The sequence below is a fragment of the Fusarium keratoplasticum genome, chromosome 9 (genome assembly GCF_025433545.1).
Source record: "Fusarium keratoplasticum isolate Fu6.1 chromosome 9, whole genome shotgun sequence".
Lineage (NCBI taxonomy): Eukaryota > Fungi > Ascomycota > Sordariomycetes > Hypocreales > Nectriaceae > Fusarium > Fusarium keratoplasticum.
The window spans coordinates 1,500,448-1,524,321 of NC_070537.1; the positions used below are offsets into that span (position 1 = coordinate 1,500,448).

Consider the following 23,874-nt stretch of genomic DNA (forward strand, 5'->3'; position numbering starts at 1 on the left):
GTTACTTTTTGCGAGAAGTTATTTCTTTTCTTGGGGCAACGCAGAATGACGGCCGCCACGACAAGTAGTGATGAGAGTATTATTTCTTTTGATCTGACCATTAATGGACCCGTCTCTCGGTGGTGTTCTCGTCCATTTCCCTTCTGAGACTTGCCTTTCGTTCTTGAGCAATCGTTGACATCAAAAGTCTCAATTGTTGGGCGCAGTAAGCGGTTGAAGGGGCAATTGGGTCTTGTGGTTCAGGTTAGGACCAACCTACCTAAGCCTTATGTGAAGACGGATACTTCCCCTACTAAGGGAGGTACATCCAGGTGCTTAAGCAATTGTCGATAAATAACGGTGAAAGAACATTGCGCATTAATCGAGAGACGCATTTGATGCGAGATAGCTCAAGTTATACATGGATTATTCGTAAATCGCAAGCAAAACTTGGTCAAGGTCATCCATTGTTTGCCCATGTTCGGCCCATTGTCTGGGCTCCAGTGGACGGACATTAGGCGCTCCATAGCGCTAGGCAATGCACCAGGGGATGCCCCACCCGCCTGTAGCGAAAATGACTGGGGGTCGAGTTCCATTCTCTGAGCACAAGCGGCACAGGTCATGGGGCCTTGCCTCCATTCAACCCAGGGCCCTGGGAGGGCCGTCTTGGAGGTATGCGCCGACTGTATATAGACTCCACGACGCTGCATTCGCTCCAAAAGCCCTGGAACACTGCGTTGAGCTTGAATTCAAGATATCGACTTGAACATTCGAATTTTCCTCCATTCTATCATTCGCAATCGCCTCGTCCTTTGCCAATCTCCCCCGCCCCAGCTGTCCGCCCGTCGCTATCGAGCTGTCCCAATCGGGCTAATTGTAAACAAACCAGCGCTGAGGGCCTTAGCTTCAGGCTTCCCAGGGACCCTGGCGCCGCTGTCCTTGACAACCGTCGCTACCTTGACATTAACATTGCGAGTGCCCGCAGACTTTAATAAACGGAGGATCCAGCTTTGCTGCACTCGTTCTGCGCCTCGACGGTTCTCGATTCATTCCTTCAAGACAAGATCAATCAATTCTCTCGCATCTTCCGGATCCAGCTTCATCCTCAGACTCTTTCGACGTCGTCTCATCCGCTTGCGCCCCTGCCCGTTTCTTCGCCGCGCCGAAACCGATAAAAACGTCTGGGTATTGCATGACGTCAATGCAAAATGGCCGACGAGGGCGTTGCTGAGCATTATCAGGTGCTTGAGGAGCTTGGCCGTAAGTCTTTAAGCGCCGGCTCTTTCTTTTGCATTTACTAACATTTCGCCTCCAGGGGGAAGCTTTGGTGTCGTCTACAAGGGAATCGAGAAGGCGACGGGCGAGACTGTTGCCATCAAGCATGTAAGTCCTTCTTGTCCTTGGTTGCCGGGTCCACCAGTCAGACTAACAACCGCGCCCTCTAGATCGACCTCGAATCAAACGACGATGATATTCAAGATATTCAAGCCGAGATCGCTGTGCTGAGCACTTGCGCCAGCTCCTACGTCACCCAATACAAAGGTTCCTTCCTTCGAGGCCACAAGCTATGGATTGTCATGGAGTATCTCGGCGGCGGATCCTGCCTGGATCTCGTATGTCCCCTCCGATCTGCGACTCGGAAGCTCAGCTACTGACAAGGCATAGTTGAAACCCGCCAACTTTAGTGAGACACACATTGCCATTGTCTGCCGTGAACTTCTCCTCGGTATCCAGTACCTGCACAATGAGGGCAAAATCCATCGAGACATCAAGGCCGCCAACGTCCTTCTCTCCGAGACAGGCAAAGTCAAGCTGGCCGACTTTGGCGTCGCCGCTCAGCTGACCAACATCAAGTCGCAGCGAAACACCTTTGTCGGAACACCTTTCTGGATGGCCCCCGAGGTCATTCAGCAAGATGGCTACAGCTTCAAGGCCGACATCTGGTCCCTCGGCATCACAGCAATGGAGATGGCCAATGGCGAGCCCCCTCTGTGCCATATTCACCCCATGAAGGTTCTTTTCCACATTCCAAAGAACCCTCCCCCTCGCCTGGAAGGCAACTTCAGTAAGGAGTTTAAAGATTTCATTGCGCAATGTCTCACCAAGGATTATGACCGTCGACCCACAGCCAGGGAGTTGCTACGGCACCGGTTCATCCGCAACGCCGGAAAGGTCGAGGCCCTCCAGGAGCTGATTGCCCGTCGCCAGATGTGGGAGGCCAATCAAAACAGACAGAAACATCCCATCTACTACCAGGAAACTCTGCAGACCATGACTCCCAAGGACGAGCAACAGGAGTGGGTATTCGACACGGTCAAGTCGATCGCGCCGCCACCCAAGAAGCCCTCAACAAAACACCACCGAAAGCCTTCGTCCATCTTCTCTGCCGAAGAGGCGATGCGGAAGTTGGATGTTAAGGACGGACCTCTGGGAGGAACTTCGCCCGCCCCGGCCACTGTTCGAAAGTCGACTGTCCGCCGGACACCATCCCTCGCCCAGAACACATCGATGCGGTCCAATGGCTCGCCCCGATCATCCCTCCTCCCCAAGAAACCACTTCAGCCGGACATGTCCTTTGGAAACTCGGGATCGACTATGCGTCTCTTCCGAAGAGTGCCCTCCGGCGGCTCAGACCACACCAGGCCCACCTCTCCTGATGATGTCTTTTGCGATGAGAACCTTCCACCATCTATGGCGGCTCCTGTTGAGCCCTACGGCAAGGAGGCCGTTCTCGGCCGTCGACTATACACCAAGGCTGTAGAGCCCTCGCTCGCCGAGCTGCATGCTCAAACTTCTGCGATGCAGAAGCGAGAAGCGCTGGCGAAGTTGTCGGATGCCTTTGCAGCCCTGGACGCGGTTGACCCCGAGGGAGCCTACCATCTCATGAGCAGCATGATGTCGTCCATGTCCCAGGATAACAAACTGAGCGCTGCTTTCCTCCGCCAGCCTGCCCAAAAGATCCCCGATGACGGCACTCCTCAGGGTACTGTGATTGTCAAGAGCTCCACCCCTGTGAGCAGCCCGTCAAAACTGATGATGAGCTCCAACAACCCTCATCTCCGAAGCCACCGACGCCGCCATGCTGATACGCCTAGCATGTACGAGAAGAACTTTGACCAGCAGAAGGGGACCATCGAATCCAAGTATCCTGGTCAAGAGGCCAAAGCTGGCATGGAGCACTGCAAGCAGTTGTCTGATGTCCTCTACTCCCGCTGGGTTGATAATCTTCACGTCCGGTGGCCCGCTGTCTAAGACGGAACCACCTACACCTTATGGAATCATGAGATAACGCCATGGCACAGCACGAACGACTTGGTCACGGTTCGTGCTCTACCCGATCGGCTGTACGATGTTTGTACGAGGATACTTGTACTCCCCATTTTGCATTTGGCTGTGCTTTACAAGGGAAAAGCAAGGTATCGAGGCTGATTCATGACTCATTGCATTTTCATCTTCATTTCGATGGCTCGGGAGATCCTGGGTTCGCATGGCGCTCATGACATCTTTGACGGCCTTACTGGGTTGGCCTATTATTTCTCACTTCTGCCACTTGCACATGTTGTCTGTTTTCTGCTATTTTGGAGCCAAGGCTAGGAGGCGTTACAAAGGCATTGCATTTTGACTTGGACTTGGACTTGGGATGGGATGGGAGGGAGGCATATTTGGCTTTGATTGTTTCTACTGGCATGGGCATTGGTGTGGGAATTTGGCACGTAGATAGATAGATATAGGCAGTATCTAGAATCACAAATCGAGTATCTGTACTCTGAGCATCAAGTTTGAGATGTAATACGCACGAGAACAAGTAGTGTGCAAGTGTAGGCTTAGTTTTGATTAAAGGGGGCTGGTATTACAGTGTGCTGTGTTTGCTTGTTTGAGATGCAAAAACTCGCTCAATGCTGTGTTACGTTTCATCGCTTGGGCCAAGAGCCAGCTTGATCCTCCAGTTCTTGAACTCGTCAGACAGGATATCCCCGTGGCCCGTCTCCTCAACCTTGAACAGCTCGATAGTTGGCGACTGCGGGCGACGCTGTATTCTCCAGACGCCCTCGTCGTTGATGTTCTGTGTTAGCCCTGGCAAACAAAGTTAGTTCGTCAAACGCCTTGTCTGTACAGGATGAAAGGGGGCATACACTCGAGTAAAGTGGCGGCAAAGTTGACGCACATGTCGGCGTTCCACTTGGGATTCGGCTGGGCGTTGACCGTCTCGGGGATCCTGTGCGTCTCTATGTCTTGGGTGCTGACCAGGACACCGTCACGGGTGCGGAAACCGACGACGATTCGTGGGACGCCGAGAAGGAAGGACTGGATCCAGAACTTCATGAGCTTGCGGTTGAAGCCCTCCATGTCGCCGGGGTTTCGGATCTCTGCAGATGTCTTGAGCTCTACCCAGTTGATGGGCTTGCCTGGCTCTTCGGGCTTTGAATCCCAGACTGTCAGGGGTAAGTGAGTGTTCGGCCCAGGGAATTAGAAGGAATTGGAAGAAACATACTGGCATCGACTTCACCCCCGAGGCACATGACTGTTTTGCCGATACCTGTACGGACAACAGAGCAGTACTGGGCTTTGTTGTTGACGATTTCATTCTCGCGGTTTTCGATAAATTCGCGAGAAGTCTCTGCCCATGGACTTGGCAGTGTTGACAGCGTCTCAAACTTGTATCCTGTTACACAGCCATCAACAAATGGATCAAAAGAACTGTTGATAATGGTGGAGCTCTTACCCCAAAATTGCATCACCTCCAGAGGGGGGCCTCTTCTGCGTTTGCCGTTCCCTTCGTTGGCCCTTGAGGCGACCTTGTAGGCGTGATTTTCCTCAATGAAGCTATTGGGTCAGCGTTTACCTCAGCCAAAGGCTGGGTGATGTTTCTTACATGCAGTCCTTGATGAGGTATACATGTCAGTGGATTGAACTAGACGGGGAGGGAGAGGTCGTCATCTTGGGCATACTTGATATAGCGTGGCATTCATCTCGAAGCTGTGTGCCAGTCAGTCAGAGGACTGTATGTTACTGACGAAACAGGGACTTACCCGTCCCTATCTTCAAAAGGTGCTGCCATGATCTGTGAGGCTATTAGCTTTTAGGGGACTTTTGAGAAACTGAGCTTAGACTCGAACCTTGGTCATCATGCCTCTCCAAGTGACTAGATGGGCATCAATCTTCTTGCCCGTCTCCTTTTCATGGGCGATGATGGTCTTGAGCAAGCTGTCGAGGTGCTCATCACCGCTATCATCCTGCTTCTGAAAGGTGTCGAAGCCCTTGGAGAGGTCTGCGCCAAGCTGTGGCGTGTAGTAGTACTTGAGGGATGAAGCGTCCAGGTGGAACTCATGGTTGTCGTCATAGGAGAAGCAGGCAAATTCCTAGAGAACATGAGCATGCAATTGGCTCCAAATGACGGTGCAAGTATATGGGAAGACGAGTGAGTAGATGAAGGACACGGATACATACCTTGGGTCTCTTGACAGCCTGGCTTTCGCCAGCGAAGCGGCCTATGGGCTGGATGGAGAAGGACGCCGACATGGATGGCGGCCAATGTCGTGTTCAATTAGGGCTCAAGACTGAAGATGCAAGGGTTACTTGGCAATTTAACCTGTCACTATCGAGATCGCCGAATCTGCAACAAGAACTGGCGGCGACAAAATGTCTCTCCTAGGATGCGTGTGAATGGATGAATGTGAATGTACGTGCTGAAGCTGGCGCGCGAGTGCTCCGGCCGGTCAGGGTCAGGTGCTGCAGAATGTACGGTGATACGCTACGGGGACCTGCAGCGAGTTGGCGGGCCATCAGTTTTAAGTGGCTGCAGGCACAGCGTTCCATGATCAGCCGCACTGGTTACCACCTTGGGGGCCTGAAGAATAACCTTGAATAGAAGTGGATATCTAGCGGTGTTGTAGAATTCCTGGTTAGGTATGGTAGTAGTTGACTACTGGTATCCAATCTGGAGAGACTTCGATGTTGAAGAGTGCCCGTACCTATAGAGCTCTGTTACACACAACTCCTCCACTTCCATCCCGTAGAAATATCTTTAGGTGAAAGTGTAGCCAGATGAAGACCTGAACTACTTGACACACTGTGCCATCTTGATTCCCGTCCTCAACATGCCGCCAACGTCAAACGCATGGGATGGGCTGCCTTAGTCGACGGTCAACAGCATATATATGCACCCAAGCAAACAATCATACTGCATCTCCATTGGCTCCGAGGCGCCTCTTTACCACTCAACCGAGTCTTGTAACTCAGAGCAGGGATCTTAATGGGTTAATCCCAATGCGCCAGTTCTCTCACGGTTGCCGGCATTCGAATGATTGTTCTTTGTCCCTCAAGAGCGAGCTCCGAACCTGGCGGCGGGAGGAGGTGGGGTCGTGTGCACTGCACGGCACTTTCAAGGTGAGGAACAATCGAGAAGGAGAAATCCATTTCGGGTAAATAAAAAATCTCTGCTCTTTTCAAAGAAGAACCTCCGCTTAATCTTTCTTTCTTTCATCCCACAGACATCTTCTGTGCAACTAATGCAAATTCACAGTTCTCTCGCTGATCAACGTTCACCAAGCTCTCTACCACCAACATCACCACACCAAGCTCCCTTACAACCCACCCACCCGCTAAAGTCTGCCCCCACTGCCTCCCATCGCCCCTACTGGACCCTGAGCTTCAGCGAACTCCAGCAATAATCACGTGCAATTGGTGGGACTGGATCGCCTGTCTCCCCCCAGATCATCAGCCGAGCTCTCGTTGGCAGCCTCGTTATCATCGCCCGTCGCCGCGCGCGCGCAACCTCCCGACTTACACCCAGCGTTGATCGCTGAGCCTGGTCGTCGCGAGGCCCCCATCGACGACCAACTCCCGCCGCAGCTTCGCCCTAGGCTGCGGCTTATACGACAGCGACCACAGCTCCTGTCGTCCTCCCTCCATCGCGCGACTAATCTCCCACGGACGCCGTACGATAGTGCCCATGCCCCGACCGCGCGGACGTCCCAAGAAATCAACCACCCCCCAGCTCAAACCAAAACCGAAGCCGAAACAGAAATCCAAGACCAAGTCCAAAAAGCGAAGAGTGACTCAGGAAGAAGGCTGGTGGACCATCCGCGAAGTTCTTGATGAGAGGGTTGGCAAAGCAGGACAAGTCGAATACTTGGTTCAGTGGGAGGACGAAATTCATACAGGGGAAAGCTTCCCTCCAAGTTGGGTTTGTCCCTCCGCAGTGTTGCTGATGTGTTGGCGCATTATACTAACAGCTTATAGATTGAAGAAGTGACCGACGACGCTCTTCAGGAGTGGGAGGACAAGAAGAAGGCTCGTCAGGGGACCCAGGAGCCCATAGCCTCGGTGGAAACCACAGAAACCACGGAATCAGAGCGCGCAAATGCTTCACCCCTGACCCGACGTCGGTCTGACTCTTTTGACCCCAACCCGCGACCAACGAAGAAGGTCAGGGCTGAGCAAGCAATCGCAGGGTCTGAAGAACCTGTCCCGTCTATTGTTTCAGCTTCATCTGTTGATCTGGATGCGGAAAGCACATATTCTCTAACCGAGGACGATCTTGCTCGACTCCAAGCTCAAAGACTTGCCATTGTTTTCACTAAGCCCGACAACTTTGACGCCTCCGAGTACCAGAGTGTGAGCAACAGCCAGACCAGTTCCCATAAGGTATCTGAACTTGAGGAGAACGACCAGCGAGCTGCATTTGCGTCGCAATTAAGCCAAGGTACCGTCCCCGATTCGCAAGATCTTTCCGGTCACCTGTGGGCTCGCGCAGAGCCTAAATCTCCCTCTGTTGCTGAAGAGGTTGACCAGTCAAGGGCTCCCGCGTCTCCTGAACTCGGATCTCTCCCGCCCGAACAGCACCAAGCTCCCACATCCCCTGAACCTCGCGAGCGTTTGGAACTCGAAGACTCGTTTGTACCCAGCCAGGAGGAAAGTTCCAGTCATCCCAGCACCTTGCAGGAGAGTCAATCCACACAAGACGACCGCCTGTCCAACAACAACGAGGCCATTGAGGAGGACCAGCAGGACGAAGACAGCCCTCTGCTTGAAGAGGACAACCAAGACGACCAAGACTATCAGGACGACGAGGCTTGCCAGGACGACGAGGATACCGATAACTCCCCTATCGTGCTGGACCTCGAAAACATCTCTGACGATTCGACAATCTCCGATATCGAAGAAACCGCGAGCATTCCTGGCGATTCCGCGCTCACATACGTTGATAGTGCTCCCGACAACCAGGACTCTTCTTACATCGAGAGTACTTTGGATGATCGAGACCCCCAGGTAGATCACGATACTGCAGTCGACAGCCAAGATCTCGGAGACGAGCAGATCGCCCCTGAGCGTGAACTCGCCCAGGATCAGGATAGTTCTGAAGACAATCAAATTGTTCAAGACGATCCAGAGCCTGCAGACGACGACGACACTCAGGACATTGTGGACCAAGGAAACCCAAAGACCGACGTCGGTAGGTCAAAGGACACCCAGTCTCCTGTAGACAGCTCATGCGCTTATACCAGTCGAGCTTCCCAGGAGAAGCAGAGCCTTGAAGAGAGCCAAGACGTACAGGAGCAACAGTCGAACCGAGATCGCAGCCCTAGGGTTATTGACGACTCTTTGGACAGACAAGATTCACTGGTTGACCACGCTGAATCCCAGGGTGCGTCACAAGTTTCTTGTCCTGAAGAAGACACGGATACTGGGAACGATTACGTGCCTGAGCCCGAATCAACTGCAGTCCCCGAAAGTTCTGACGACAGTCATTTCTCCAAGCCAAGCAACGAAGCCGGTGCAATTCCGCCTCTGGGATCGCTATTGTCATCCCAAGCATCCGGGCCAGGACAACAACCCACGCCGAGTTCCCGAGTCTCGATTAACTCTCTGGTTATTCCGGACTCCCAGGACCAGTCGTTAACCACCCAGGACCAGCAGCTTGTGGCTGCACAGAGTCAAGGTTCATTGTCATTGTCACAGCCTCAAGTCACTCCGGCACCATCGCAGATCGAGGTTGTCCCAGACTCCGTGACAACCAGCTCGGGAATTCCATCCCATCAACCCGATCAGTCACAATCAGGTTCAGTAGACAGCCAGGCTTTAACAGAAAGTGATCGGACAAATCTGGGCGCCCATCCCTTGACTGAAGCCGCGAACCTTGAACAGCCATTGGCCTCGAACGTGACATTCAACTCGCAGGTCTTCTTGACCCAACCACGGCCGCTGCGCCATTCCTCTGAGTTTCCAAGCTCATACTCTCCCCAAGTCTCCCGACCTTCTGAGCCCGAACGGCCTGCTTCTAGTCTAGGGTTTCGGGCACGGTCTCCCGACAAACCTCAAACTCCCCAAGCATCGCAGGTGGCTCAAGAAGAACCGGAAAGAGCACAGCCTTCAGAAGACGAAGAGCTCACGACCTGTCCTATTCAAGCTATAATCCGACGCTCGCTGTCTGGTGGGCCTTCACTGCCATCGCAACCAGAACCCGACACAATGGATCCGTCCTCACCCGGCCGACGACAGAGTTCGGCAGTCGATGAGTTGAAACGCTACATAGACTTTGGCAAGGATTCATTTCTGACACAGGCCGAAGAGTCAGCAGAGCCTCCCACATCTTCAGAAGCGCCGAACCATGAAGACCCCATGGCTACTACGGCGGTCCCGGAAGTCATGGTGAGCTCCTCCGAGTTACCGATACAATCTCAGCCGGCCTACTCGGTGGAACCATGGAAAGCAGAAGTTCTGGGCAATACACCAGAAGAACCAGCTCCGTCCATCTCGCCGGCGTCTATCATGGCCAACCCCAACCAGTCTGCGGTCGAACGAATGCAAGAAATAGTAAACATGTCATTTGGCGATTCGGCAGGCTCTCTTTCACAGTCCTTGATTGCCCAGGAACCCGAGATGATGCCTCCAGGAACCATCTCTCCGGCTGCTATCATCAGGTCGGTCGATGCGGTTGAGTCGACACATACGTTAGACTTCTCGAACCAAGGTACACTATCTTCAAGGATCGATGAAAGTTCAGGGCAGGAGATCACCATGGGACAGGCTCCCGACGAGCAAGAATCCGATGTCTCATCACAGTCTTCTCATCGGTATGAAAATGCCTCGCCTCATATCGTTACTCTCCCAATGCATGCAAGTCGGCGACCATACTATGAGGCGATCATCGTGGATCACAAGAATGATATCCACGAGTTCGGCTCGATGTTTACCGAAGGCATGGATGAAGAACCTAGCGAGGCTCTCAAGGACAAGATCGACAAACTTTTCAATCGCCTATTGAACATTTGCGACTATCCTCAGGACATCGTCGGAACCCCCCTGGAACGACTCCCTTCCCCCGACCTAGCCAAATACTGCTGTGATGCCAATCCCAAGTTCAACTTTCTGTTTGAACTGTTGTCCGCCCTTGGAGAAAAGGAGACGGGAATCCTGATCATTGCACGCAGTGCTGAACTCCTGCGGCTTATCTTTGCCGTCACCGAAGCTGTGGGCATCGAGTGTTCAGCAGAGAGCATTGGAAAGCAAAGCGACTATCCATCAGTGACGAGAATCACTCTGGCGCTAACTACTGAGGAGTTCGATCCATACAAATTCGATGTTGTCATCGGATACGATTATGGCTTCAGCAGTTCATCCATGGCCAAGCAGTTGTCAAAAGAAAACGTCCGAAAGCCACCGCTGGTGCTGTTGCTCACGACGACACACACGATCGAGCACATCGCACTGCGCAAATCGCAAGACATGTCGACACTAGAGAGCAAGAATTCATTGCTGGCGAGTATCATCCTTGCAAGGCGCTATCTGGAAGATCCGGAACGTGGCTACGGTGACCCGCATCAAGTCGCAGAGATCTTTTCAAATTATCTAAATGGCATTACTGATGCGGTGAACTGGGAGCCTCAAGGCATACCAGACGACGTACTTGATGTTTTTGCGACAAACTCTCAATCGCAATCCTTGTCCGAGGACAGGTTGACATCTGGAAACAACCTCAAGCGAAAGCATGTAAGTGATGACACCAAGCAAGAAGACTATAGCCATTGACAGCGTCCCAGGATGACGATGATGAGGACGAGTATTCCAAGCGATCACGCGTGCTCCCTCTCACAGAGTTGCCAGTTGACACTCGAGATCCTCCGCTAACCCTCGCAATGCGGCAATTCCTCGAAAGCATCACGCCTCGGGGGCAAGGAAGAAAGGAGAACGACTCCACGATCGAGATACCCATCTCGCAGTTGGAGTCGATCAGAGAAAAGGTAAGTTTGCGCACAAGAAACAGGTGATGTCAGGGGCTGACCATGACTAGCACGACGAATACAAGCGTCAAATTGCTTTGGGGCGAGGGATCGAAGTCGACTACAAGTCCGTCATCAACCGGCTTGACAAAGAACTCAAGGATTACAAACGGACTGTCAACAAAATCGAAAGATCAAATCGCACTGCCCTCCAAGATCGAACAATGTTTGAGAAGGAGAAGCAAAAGGCTGAGAGTAATGCAAAGGCAGCAGCAGAGACAGCGGAGAGAGAGAGAAAGAAGCTACAGAAGCACATCGAGGAACTCGAATCCAAGATCGCGCACTTGACAGCAAGCCCTGAAGCGTCGAAACTGGAAGACATGCTCAGAGAGGAGCAGGGTCAAGTGGAGCTTCTGACGAAGAGGCTGAGCAACGCTCAAACAACAAACGAGTTTTATCAACACCGCTACCAAGAGGTCGATGGCCAAGCCACAGAACTGGCGACTGAGAACAAGGAGCTCAAGAGTCGGCACGAAGACTTGCGGACAAAGGCATCCGATAACTTTAGAAAGATCCAAGAAATCAACGCCAGCCAGCAATGGGAAGCAATGAAGGACCAAATCAAACAACTCACAGCTCAGGTCAATGAGAGAGAGCACCTGTTGAACTTGGCCCACGAAGAGCTACGAACATTGCGGAATGGGCGTCCGCAGACTCGGGGGACTAGCGTGCCACGGAGCCCTCGCGTGCCCATGATGAGCCCACGGCCAGGTCGAGGTGGATTCACCGGTTCTGCTAGCAGAGGAACAAGCCCGACTACAGCGCCGAGTCATGAAGGCTTCATGGGACCCGGAGCCCAGTTTATGGGCCAGCAATCTAGGAACGGAAGATGGGGTAATCATCTCCAAGACTAGGCAAGTTGACGACGATCGGAGAGGAGATGATTGAGTTAGAAGCACATGCAGGCTGGTCACGGTAGACGATGAGGAGCCGAGCAAGATTCTTTTTGTGTTAATACCACTTTTGTTTTGGAAGCGATACGATAGCATTTGGGGTAGCAAGGCAGGCAGGAAAGGAAAGTCAGAAATGGGACTGAGGATAAAGGGATACAGGGATGTATATATATCATTTCAGCGAGAACTGTTAATGAACGATTAACCGTTTGGCGAGCTTGAGCGTTGAGTTGTGTGAGACTTGACAGTGAGATTAAAGCAGCAGGCATATGGTCTACCGAATAAAAAAGTGGTCTGATCAAGGTGGTTGTTGTAAGCGAATAAGCACAACTATATCCCGAAGAGCCGAGTTCTCAACTCAGTTGTGAGTTGTGAGCCGTGGATCATGGTAGTACAACATCAACTCTCAGTCACCATGTGATACAAAGATGCAGAATACTCTCAACATTGGAGGAGATTAGCAAAGAGCAAGAGTCGCCAAGTCGCGCCTGGGGCTATAACACAATCGATTTGGGGCTGCCGCAACCAAACTCCCCCGTCTACCTCTTGTACTGGATTTCTTCCCTTCCGTCTCGGCTAACATGTACACGCGGGGCTTGCCCGGTTTGATCGGGGCTTGCCCGGGGCTCAAACACATCGTCTACTTCTCCTCGGGGTACAGCTCCTCCTTCAGCGGCACGCCGAGCTCTTCCCGGAGGGGCTTGAGCTCCTCGAGGTACTGCTCGTACTGGCCCTTATTCTCGACCTTGGACTTGATGCCTGTGGAAAGTCAGTAACTCGAAACTCGTCGTGGGCTGCACTCGCGTCCGCCGTCTCGCTCGTCGTTCTCCGGGTCCAGCAGTTGACGTTGGTCAATTGATACGAATCAAGTGGATCCGGTCGGTCGGGCGGACGGCGAGGCTAGCTTTCAATTGACGAAAAAGCATACCTTCGAAGATACGGACGGCAGTGCCAAAGTCGTTGACCCTTCGGGCGGCCTTGAGGGCGGCGGCAATCACCGAGGGGGCGGGGACGAGATCGTAGGCGAAGGCGTTGTTGAGGTTGCGCTATGGTTTGGTGATAAGCCAAAAAGTCATACGACATTTTCGGAAGCGGGACGGAGAGCGTCGAAGCTCAAAGCCCGTGGGGCGGGCCTACCTGAAGCTCGAAAACGTCCTGGACACCGTCAAACTCCTTCTCGAACCTGTAGAGCGTCGTGGTTTAGCCATTGAACCAAGCAGAGACAATGTGCGGCCGCATTGAAGGCATTCGGGAAAAATCGCGTGGGGAGAGCTCTGGCCCATTTTGCGGCATCTTGCGGCATCTTTTTTGCCCATGGGCGCGAACCACGCAAAAGCAGCCGGGCTCAGGATCCCATTGCGAAGCCTCCAGAACTTGGTATCCCCTTCAATTGAGGCCGCGAGGGTGTTCCTACCTGGCGGAGAACTCCTCAAAGGTCTCCTCGGCGTGCTCGCTTCGTCGGGGCATCGAGGTGGTGAAGTGGGCGACGGCCGAGCGGGCCACAAGGGGCTGGACGGCAGGGCGGACGGAGGCGGCGCGGACGCCGCGAGCGACACGGAGGAAGGCGGACATTGTGGACGGGAGGAGTTGGTTTCCTGGGGGAAGAGTGGCGATGGGTCGTCGAAAGGGCGATTTAGAGGTTTGTGAGCAAGCTGGGGGGGTCGGCTCGGGTGATGACTGCAGAGATGTTTGGGCGAGCAAAGGATGGGCTGAGGGCCTTGGGATGATGACTAAGGCCCGGCTATACCAGAACGAGGCAGCCGTGCGAATTGCGTCGTCTAGGGCTGGGTTTGGTGGGCGGCCGCACAGAAATGGACTGTGTTTGACATCTCTACGCACTGTAGTTCCTGCGAGCTTATTTGACCACTTCTTCCATTGGTCATTCCCGTCAGGTCCCCGGCAATCAGGTCAGATGGCAGCCCATGGAGCGAAGGGAGTTGGTGATTGAGGAATTAGGTGCCCGAGGGTGGGATCTGCATCCCGAGACTCCAGCATTGCACAGTTCGACAGTTCCAAGACGGCAGAACCTCTCGAGGCACGAATTGGAGAGTCCATGCACTCAATCGGCAAGGCTGTCTTTAGGACCAGGGACGTGGATGAGAAAAATGCAGACTGTCCAATGGCCTGGTCGTAATTAATTTATTACGGCGCCCAATTGACATGAACGTCGCGCCACAATGATGCACGGCCACAGGTGTCATGGCACGGCCACGGTTAAGGCCACGGTTGACGATGAGAGAGGTTGACGAGATGTTTTGTGATAGAGGCATGTTGAGGTTTTAGAAAAAACAGAATGTGTTGGGTTTTGTAGCAGGTTTTATGTTGTTCAGTAAACATCCAATGACGAAACATGTGAAATCAGCTACCAATACGGACCTAATATCTGGCCACAACAAATTATTACACTTCTCAACCTATATCAACTCTTGCTTCACCGCGTGATTGACACACGATGTTTGTGAACCCCTTCAATCAGATTTATAGAGGTTCTGTCTACTGAAACTCCGACGGCCTTTGCGAGGCTCTAATGCTAGGTTTCGAGTCAGGTATGAAGCCTGCCTCTTGAAATTGAAATGATGTAAGACGCATATGGAGACGACCAATCAACCGGCGCAGACACGACGATAGGAGCACCAATACCCACGCCGAAATTGCCGGCAACTTTTTTTCTGCTGCATCACCAACGGGGAGTTCCTCGGTCCAAACGACGGACAGCCCGGACAACAACGTTGCATGCTCTGGAAACCATTCTTCTTGGTGGAATAAAAAGTCGGGATGAAGTAGATCAAAGTCCGCTTCAAACCACCAACAATGCCACCTCATCACCGCGGTCTTGGCGTCCACGAGAACCTCGGGACACAGCGAATAAACGGCTCAGGCACAAGGGGGAAGACGTCCCCAACGATGACCCCTGGCCTCCGCTCTTTTAGCACCGTTCCTAGGGGCATGTTTGGATTGGGCGACCACCCCGTTTCATTCCCTGAGAATCACGTGCCATAGTGTTCCTTCCCCCCCGGAGATTGAACATAGATCCAGGCGGAGGACCCGCTATGATTGGCGGTCTCGGAGGACTCGGTAAATCACATGTGAAAGGTGACCTCCTTTCCCTCATACTCCTGCCTCTTGTTGTGCTAGAAATTCCAGGAGCAAGGGCAGGCAGCGCCAGGTGCAGCAGTCGCGCACGAGCCCAGGCGGGCAATTGCTGCGTGAGTAGTCCATGCCCAGCTGGCTGGCGGTCCGGGGCGGGCCTGCCTGTCTGGAGATTAGGCCAAGATGCCCCTACAAAGACGTACTAGCGGCGCAATTCGAAGCACCCACACCTGGGCATGGAAGGCGCGGTGCAGGTGCAGGGTGCCACTTTCACTCTGCTGCAGTGCACGTACGCCCAGAGTCTGAGCCTGAGAGAGAGAGCCAACTCGATCGGATGGAAATTTCCCCTTTTTGATGCGCCGCGTCCTCCTCCTCAATCAAATCTTCTTCTCCTTCTTCCCCTTCTTTTCAACCCTTTGTTCTCCCTTTTTAATCCTCCTCATTCCCCAATCGCCGCCTGCCTGGCTTTTTTCCTTCTCCCCCTTCTCTCTCCGGAGGTCCTTCTACTTCTTGTCATTCCTTCCAAGTCTTTGCTCGAGCACCTTCACGTGTCCTCCGCCGTCGCCGGCTCTGTCCTGTCGCGTCCTACCACAACGTCAGACAGAACTGCCTCGAGAATCAGCCACGTCGACACGTCACTCGGCGCCTTTGTTCTGTAATTAAAGAGCTTGTTGGTCACCATTCGAGTCGGTTCAGCCTCTAGATCGCCCATCATGTCTTCGTCTCCCGCAACCTTCTACGAGCAGCTTCCTCTGCCTACCATCGACCGACCCTTCGGCATCCACCTATGGCCCATCTTCGACAAGGCATGGACCGCCGTCGTGGGCTACTCGGTCAACGACTTCAAGTTCGTGCCGTTTGAGACGCCCATGTCGACCCTCAAGTCCACCTCGATCTTCATCATCATCTACTACGCCATCATCTTCGGTGGTCGTGAGTTCATGCGCAACCGTGAGCCCTACAAGCTCAAGACCCTCTTCCTCATCCACAACTTCTACTTGACCGCCATCAGCGGTATCCTCCTGGCTCTCTTCATTGAGCAGCTTCTCCCCACTGTTGTTCGCGGCGGCATCTTCCATGCCATCTGTGATGCTGAGGGTGGCTGGACTCAGCCCCTGGTTGTCCTGTACTATGTGAGTACTTCTCGTTTGGATCTGTCATACGCTCGTACTGACCCTCACAGCTCAACTACCTCACCAAGTACCTCGAACTCCTCGACACCGTCTTCCTGTTCCTCAAGAAGAAGCCTCTGAGTACGTTCTTCTAATACCAAATCCCGAAACATTGGCTAACCCCTATTCAGCCTTCCTCCACTGCTATCACCATGGTGCCACCGCTTTCCTCTGCTACACTCAGCTCCTTGGTTCCACCTCGGTCTCTTGGGTTGTCATCTGCCTGAACCTCACCGTCCACGTCGTCATGTACTGGTACTACTTCCAGAGCGCCCGTGGTATCCGCTGCTGGTGGAAGGAGTGGGTTACCCGCCTCCAGATCATCCAGTTCGTCATTGATCTCGGTAAGCCCAATTGCATATTCCTGCGAAATAAAGCATGGCTAACAGAATACAGGCTTCGTCTACTTCGCCTCGTACACCTACTTCACCTCGACCTACTGGCCCTGGATCCCCAACGCTGGCAAGTGCGCTGGCGAGGAGTTCGCTGCCTTTGCTGGTATCATCACCCTCAGCTCCTACCTGGTCCTCTTCATCTCCTTCTACTTCGCCACATACAAGAAGCAGGGCAAGGCGCCTAGCGGTCGCCAAAGCCTTCGCCGCATGTCCCAGGCTCCTCTTCCCGACCCTCACCTGGTCCAGACCACCCCCGTCAAGGGAAAGTCCAACGGTGCCACCACTACTGGCTCCAAGACCAACGGCGCCACCACCCGATCTCGCAAGGCTTAAACGGTGTCTGACGACACTGCCAAGCCTGGCGCGCCGTCGTAGCAGGAGGACTTCCCAGGTCTCTAATACCTGTTGGTTCTTGAGGGTATAGCTGCGGCGTGCGGTACGAAAAACCAGAGGCAATCTGCATTGGAGTTGGATCCGGATCGATCTCGGCGACACCCCGACATATATAAAACAGTTGTTTGGAGATTTCGTTTTTACCGAATTGGGCATCTCGGCTCGATTGACTTCAGGGCTGGGATCCGCCACGAGTAATATTGTCTTTATGGGCAGTCATAATGATGGAGGGTGTTGATGAGGCTTCTCATGGATTTTGTGTTTACCGGGCGAACATGGGGCATATTTGGCAGGGCGGGCATGGTTATTGGGACGACAGTCTCGGCCGACGTTGCGACTAGCAGCAGTCGGCCCCAGGCTACGACGATCTACCTAGAACCCTTGTAATCACTCTTCGCGGGTCATGTATGATAGATATTTTGGATGGTCCCTTCGGGACTGCCAACAGGGGGTGTGATAGATGATGCTAATTGATGTATAAGTCCAAGATTGAGCCATGACATGAGTGTAAAGTGATGTGGTAGGGACCCAGAGCCATAGCGGCCAATGATACACTTCGTGATTCTATTACCAAGTATTTAGAACGTGATGACTGCGTTGGTCGACGAACGCTGTAGAAACATTGCAGTGTACCAATCGATTCCAGAGTCATAGGTATCCGGTGGTTATATATGACCGAACAAGCATGAGGTTGGTCACGACCCTGAGGTTGACCATAATCTTAAGGGTGGCCATGATTCTACTGTTGAATACCTAGGAACTTGAGATTCTTTGTGATTCTCAGGTTGGGACTGAGAGGTGCTTCGATGTTGGCCTTGAAACTGGACTTGGCCAAGACCCTGAATCTGACCTTAGTTCTGAGGAAGCAATTCCTTGCTGCTTGAACTGGTGCACGCCTACAGCCCATAGTTGAGAGGTTTTGCAAGTCTGTTCATAATGCTCGGGCTTGGTATTTAAGACCAAGTGTCAAGACGTGTGCCGAGCAACAACAGCCCGTCATGATGTTGTCTAGAAACTGGGCCACTAAATGAACGCTATGATTTATTTCTAGGCTTGCGAAATTATAACCTGCTAAGAAGGTAGAAGTTGGAGAGTAAAAGCAGTTTTACCTGGACGTCTCCCCAACCAACGCCTATCACTAAGTGGGCGATGGACGATAAAGGGGTGGGATCCACGGAGCAAAACATCAAAGATAGTAGTTAACAAGGAGCAAGGACAGAGAGGACGAATATTCCCGGATCCCTTAGTCCAGCGATTTCTATGAGGGCCTGTGCAAGGAGACCATCCTCGTCGATCAAAGTATGGTAGCCAAAGGCTTGGAGAAGTGAAGGAACCGAACACCTTAGGCAAACCATATGAACTCTAGCTATCTCAAGCCATGATTAAAAACATGACGCTTAACTTACAGCGTGATCATACTCTAAACAGATTCTTAGAACTATGCAAGGACATGGTTGGAGATCGGGTAGGCTACCAGAGCATGGCAACCCTACACTAGATGGACAACATGGTGTACGTGTTGAACACGACGCCTGCGGATATCATGGTTTCTAATTGGTTATAGCACTTTCAGTATCAATGGAGCAATCGAGAAGCAGTCCCAGCTACGTCAGTACCTGGTCTGGCATGAACCTGGTATTAGTGACGTGATGACGGCCGGATAGATGGTGGAACTGGCACTGCAAACTCGCCAACATCACCGTTGGAGGTGAAGCCTGCACATTCGAAAGGCATTGTTTCCTCAAGATTTGGTGTGGTGTTTTTATTTAATCTATTATGTTCGTCTGAGTGACCTCTGCTGGGATGGTGCCCATGGTAAGGGTCCCATTAGACTCACTCTCACATAGGTGCATTCTTCCTTAAAGCTCGCTATTTTACGAGCTCTTGGCGATAAAACTCTTCTACTGTATTTCAAGTATAATTCTCTTGCTCGCCACGGCCAAGATTAAATTACCACCTGAGCCTAGATGTCGTTGACGACAGCCTTCACCACAGACAAGGCACATGCTTGCATTAGAACAAGAGACAGAACTAGGCTCGAGCGCGATTGTGTGTAAGAGTTACGCTTGTTTTAAAATTGTCACTATTTGATTCTCCCATGGGAAAATGATAAATGGATTGCGTCCATCAACATTGGCCATTCAACGCTTACCACCCTAAGTCCAGGCACTCTTGTTTGCGGTGCACCGCGTTCACCATTGGCTTTTCGATATGGCCACATGCGCTCAATGGTCGGACAGATGGCAAACTGGCCAAAATGGGAATTGTATAGTTGGCCAATATCCCTTTTTACTTTGGCATCACAGGGCTTGGCATGTACTAGCGAGGGAGGGGGGTCTAAGACTTCAGCCCATAGATGTCACTCCACGACTTTCATTCAGCCTTTCTCTGCATCGTGCCAAGGCCGTTCAAGCTGTGAAAGCCATCTTGCACTTTGCAACACTGCACGATGCCTTAATTCCAAATCCCAAAGTTTATAGAGATGAATTGACATCATGTCTGGGGTTGATAGGGTCGGCTATACAGGGACAGGGTGAAGGAGGGACGACAGGACAGGCATCCCTATTCCAATGAGTGTTAGTCTGTCCAATTTGCTGGCTGCCAATACCCGTTGGAGCTGGTTCAAGACATGGATCCGCATCCCTCAAACTGCTATAAAGGGAAATGTCGGCCGCATATCCGGGAGGGGAGACCTTTGTAGGCTCCGGACGTGTTGAATATGCATTCGCCGGCCAAGTGTCAGCCATTCGAGCTGGCAGTCCTCGTCTTGGCGTACGGTCACTGCAGGACCGTTGCTCGCCAAGGGTTACGCGAGGAAAAGCTCCGGGAGGGGCCATTCGCGCTCGCGCTTACATCGATGGAGCAGTGGCACCTGTTGGTCTCTAACTGAGATGGATGGACGCAGGCTCGTAGTCTTGTGTATTACCCATATCGGCCCCTTTTCAATTTCAAGACCCAAGGGATACACGGGTAACCCCTCGTGGATAAGCACTACCGGCTATCCGTGATACAGACAGACAGACAGACAAAGACTCTCCCCCCCTTGACACCTGCTTCTCCCCCATTTTCCCCCTGCCTTCAACTCCGTCTGCTGTCTGCCGGTTGATCAGAGCGCGCGCGCTTGGGCTCCAGAAAGCAAGGGCAGACGCCACTCAGCCTGGATTTTGCGGGGCAGCGAATCGACAGGCGCTGTTTGGCAACGATTCACTGGCTCAGCAGCTCCCGCCGACGTTTGGATCCAGCGCGTTTATTGCATGATTGACCTCCTGAGCTGCCATCAACCTGTCAGTAATTCCCCTTACTACGTTGTAGGTCCCTTCCTGTTTGATAAGAGGACACTGAACAGGTACATCACCACGTGCCCTCCCGCGTTCCAAGAGGAAGGTACCCTGCTGGTACCCCTGCAATTATTTCCAAGTCCCTCCATCATTCAGTCCCTCCACCGTCCGTGTCGCGCCCAACTCCCCTCCTCTCCACGACTTCTCCCTCTCCCTCGGCTTCAACCTGGACCTGAATCCTCCTCCTTCTCGTCCTCTTTTCCTCATTCTTTGCCTTTCATAGTCCAATTCTATTGCCTCAAACTTCCTTCCGTCCTCCACCGTTGTGTCCTCCAGCGCCCAGTTAGTCGCTCACAGACACCCTCTCTCGACGCTGCAACCCATCGAATACACCTGCCAAGATGCGGAACCCTTTTCGGCGCCGGAACAAGAAGGATAAACTCGCCAACGGCCGCCAAGGCTCCGACGCCGGTGTCGTCCCCGACGAGTTCCGGCCCCCGGGCGCCGGCCGACCGCCTCTGTTCCCTCCGACTCGCGGCTCTGCCTACCTACTCGCTCACCTCCCGCCCAACGTCCTCCAGCGCATATTCGCCTTTGTCTGCCCGCACGCCCGAGATGAGAGCTACGAGACTTGCGAGGGTAGCGCGAGCGCAAGCGATAGCACATGTATGCTCTGTGACTTGCGCGACCTAGCGCATTGCGCCCAGGTCTGCCGCGTCTGGCGTCAAAACGCCGTCAAGGTCTTGTAAGTCTCGTGACAGTTGTCTTGAACGTACCGTAACTAATAGCTTTCCCTCTAGATACCATAGCGTCCGCATTGATGCCGTCCACTACTGTCCCCTTGAGGCATGGCTGGCCGAGAGACGTAAAAAGACACACCGATTCGATCGCAATGGCATCCCAGAGGATCCTGCCCAGGCCCGTCTGCGCCTCCTCCGCCGTACCGTTCGCGACGACCCGACACGCATCGGCAAGCTGGTCGAGTACCTCAAGATGCCCTACATGCTGCGCGAGTCCTCCCAGGTCGAGCTTGCCCAGACCATAGCTGTACTTCCGAACCTCAAATACGTCGACCTGCCCGAGGGCATGTTCTGCGACGACCCGAGCTTTGCTACCCTACGCCTTGAAGTCCAAGCCCGATGCCCCAACCTCCGCAAGATGACATACGTGGGCGGTTCCGAGCGGAGCTTTACCATGCTTGCCACAGGGCAGGTCTGGCCTCGCATTGAGGTGCTTGAGCTTAATAATCTCAACATCGATCCCATGACCATCCGAGCTGTGCTTGGGAACCTCACCCATTTGCAAGCTCTAAAGGTGTCTGAAACTCCAGGCCTCACAGACGAGGTTCTATCATCATCAGACGGGATGCCCACCCTACCCCCAATGAAGGAACTGGTGCTCAAGGACACGCCTGGTGTGACCTTGAGGGGGCTCATTGAGTATCTGGCGTGGCAGGAGACGCAGCAGGCTCTGACGGTCCTGACCCTCAAAGATACTGGCGTTCACCCTGCCACTCTGCAGGAGATTCTCACAATGGCCTCGTCTCTCAAGACGCTTGCTATTCAGACAAACGTTGTCGAACAGTTTCCCAACTCTTCCAAAATCCGTCCTCTTGCATCCAGGACATTGGAGACACTACGATTCGAAATCTCCGGAGCTTCATCCGGTCCCTTTGCGAGCGTAACGCAAGGTTATTATACCTATCTTGCCTCGTCTATCCTAGGAGGAGGCTTTCCCAGGCTTCGGAGACTATATGTTCATGACGACACCTTCCCGGACCAGCTTCAAGGACTCCCACCTCCCAACGCCGCCTTTGCTGGAGGCCATGTCCGCTCCGGCTCTACATCGTCGACCAAGTCGACTCCTGCATTCAATCTCTCGCCAGCTGGTGGAAATCTCCCTCCCTTTGCGCCTAAGCGGCCAGTTTCCAACGTACCTCCTTCCAACAAACGCTTCAGTTCCAACAACCCCTTTGCCCGCGGCCCCTCTTCTCCTCCTCCGACACATCATCTAGAAGTCTTCACCAAGAGTGACGAGTTTGGTAAGTGGAACTTTGCTCGGATTGACCCTATTCGGTCTGCCGCAGCCCCGTCTCGTCGGCCGATCAGTAGCTATGGGCTGGCGGCCGACGTTACGGGGTTGGGGTGGGATCAGGGTGATGCCCGGCGAAGCATCATGGTTGGCAACGGAACTGGTGGCTTCCTAGCCGTGCCAGGTCAGGGGGGCGATCGTGACAGTACGGGCAGTGGGCTATCTGGGGAATGGCGGCCTCAAAGCAGTGGAGGGGAGCCTCGAGGCAGTCGAGATCTGTGGAGATGATGATATACGCGGCATTACGCAGCTTTTGGGGTTCATCTCGGTGTATCCTCTCGAGGGCCCCTTTCACGATCTTTATGGTATGAGCCTTGCCTTTCATTCCCTCCCGACTTCCTGGTCCTCCGGCTAGGGAGTCTCGGCAGAGCCGGCGGGAGACAGCTTCGATGGTACACATTGAGGGTACGGGGGAGGGACAGGGGACAGCTTGAAGCTGATCTGTTTTATGTGTTTGTTTGTGACGGTTGCATTTTTGGAATCAAAATACCCTAGCAGTTACATGGAGAATTGCATTTGTGTTGTTAGTAGTTAGCGAGCGGGCGAGTTTGCGGGCAGACCTAGATTGATACTAGGAGATTATTACTTAGACCTAGAGTAATCTATATTTCTTTGTAGCTTTGGTGTTTCTTCTGATGAGTGAAGGTTGGTGTTGGCATGGTAGTGTTCATTCTGTATCATGACGACACCTGTGGGTGAGCAATGTATACTCCTTTCAGTCTCTTCCGTCCATGTTGAAACGCAATTGTACTAGGCTGATGCAATTCCCATTGCCACGGCCTTGCTTTGATATCTTTGATGTGTTGTTTCATCTTGTACATCCGCATTCGCGAGATACTGTGTCAAGTCCCTCGCTTATCCCCAATTGCATCACATCCACGTCGCAAAATCCAAGATTTTGCCCTCTGTGCAACCTGTAACGAACCCGTCGATCGCCCTCATGTTCATCAAGTTCTGAACTGCTTGCGGCCCGATGACGTTGTTGTGCATCCCAGGCAGGAGGGGACACCCTTGTCGGTGAGCGAAACTCAACTTACCCTACATCAGCGGCTCCAAGGTTCTCGACGAATTGTGTCACACCATGGGATAAAGCAGACGGACTGATTATTGGAATAACATGGTACGGTTCTTGGATGCAGGTTCGACGGCTTCGGTTTGCACCGATGGTTTTTTTCTTTTTTGTTGGGTTGCAGGACCCACGGGTTGCGTGGGCTGATGATGCTGCAGAACATGGTGGATTTTTCTCAAGCAAGGGAGAAAAGGAAAGAAAAAAATTCCGTCAAGGTCATGTGTGTATAATA

General features: G+C 52.9%; 6 protein-coding genes across 6 annotated transcripts; 4 read left to right on the forward strand and 2 right to left on the reverse strand.

Annotated features, from left to right (window-relative positions):
* Nucleotides 1-1,187: 1,187 nt before the first annotated feature.
* Nucleotides 1,188-3,231, forward strand: NCS57_01134900 (uncharacterized protein; the record flags this gene model as incomplete). Its single annotated transcript, XM_053061066.1, has 4 exons — nt 1,188-1,239; nt 1,295-1,362; nt 1,425-1,592; nt 1,645-3,231. 4 exons carry the CDS (start codon nt 1,188-1,190, stop codon nt 3,229-3,231), a joined length of 1,875 nt encoding a protein of 624 aa, XP_052909452.1.
* A 652-nt stretch (nt 3,232-3,883) lies between these two features.
* Nucleotides 3,884-5,499, reverse strand: NCS57_01135000 (Decapping nuclease; the record flags this gene model as incomplete). The annotated part of the gene is made up of 8 exons (XM_053061067.1): nt 3,884-4,053; nt 4,113-4,412; nt 4,472-4,803; nt 4,853-4,860; nt 4,929-4,956; nt 5,010-5,041; nt 5,097-5,339; nt 5,428-5,499. 8 exons carry the CDS (start codon nt 5,497-5,499, stop codon nt 3,884-3,886), a joined length of 1,185 nt encoding a protein of 394 aa, XP_052909453.1.
* Nucleotides 5,500-6,931: 1,432 nt separating this feature from the next.
* Nucleotides 6,932-12,115, forward strand: NCS57_01135100 (Chromo domain-containing protein; the record flags this gene model as incomplete). The annotated part of the gene is made up of 4 exons (XM_053061068.1): nt 6,932-7,165; nt 7,222-10,971; nt 11,022-11,222; nt 11,273-12,115. 4 exons carry the CDS (start codon nt 6,932-6,934, stop codon nt 12,113-12,115), a joined length of 5,028 nt encoding a protein of 1,675 aa, XP_052909454.1.
* Nucleotides 12,116-12,794: 679 nt separating this feature from the next.
* NCS57_01135200 (Cytochrome c oxidase subunit 6, mitochondrial) lies at nt 12,795-13,993 on the reverse strand (the record flags this gene model as incomplete). The annotated part of the gene is made up of 4 exons (XM_053061069.1): nt 13,569-13,993; nt 13,292-13,337; nt 13,083-13,200; nt 12,795-12,913 (listed from the first exon to the last, which is right to left on the reverse strand). The coding sequence occupies exons 1-4, from the start codon at nt 13,724-13,726 to the stop codon at nt 12,795-12,797; spliced, it is 441 nt and encodes a 146-aa protein (XP_052909455.1). The 5' UTR covers nt 13,727-13,993.
* Nucleotides 13,994-15,957: 1,964 nt separating this feature from the next.
* Nucleotides 15,958-17,144, forward strand: NCS57_01135300 (Elongation of fatty acids protein; the record flags this gene model as incomplete). The annotated part of the gene is made up of 4 exons (XM_053061070.1): nt 15,958-16,377; nt 16,428-16,497; nt 16,548-16,760; nt 16,813-17,144. 4 exons carry the CDS (start codon nt 15,958-15,960, stop codon nt 17,142-17,144), a joined length of 1,035 nt encoding a protein of 344 aa, XP_052909456.1.
* A 3,739-nt stretch (nt 17,145-20,883) lies between these two features.
* NCS57_01135400 (F-box domain-containing protein) lies at nt 20,884-22,801 on the forward strand (the record flags this gene model as incomplete). Its single annotated transcript, XM_053061071.1, has 2 exons — nt 20,884-21,227; nt 21,283-22,801. 2 exons carry the CDS (start codon nt 20,884-20,886, stop codon nt 22,799-22,801), a joined length of 1,863 nt encoding a protein of 620 aa, XP_052909457.1.
* Between the last annotated feature and the right edge of the window lie 1,073 nt (nt 22,802-23,874).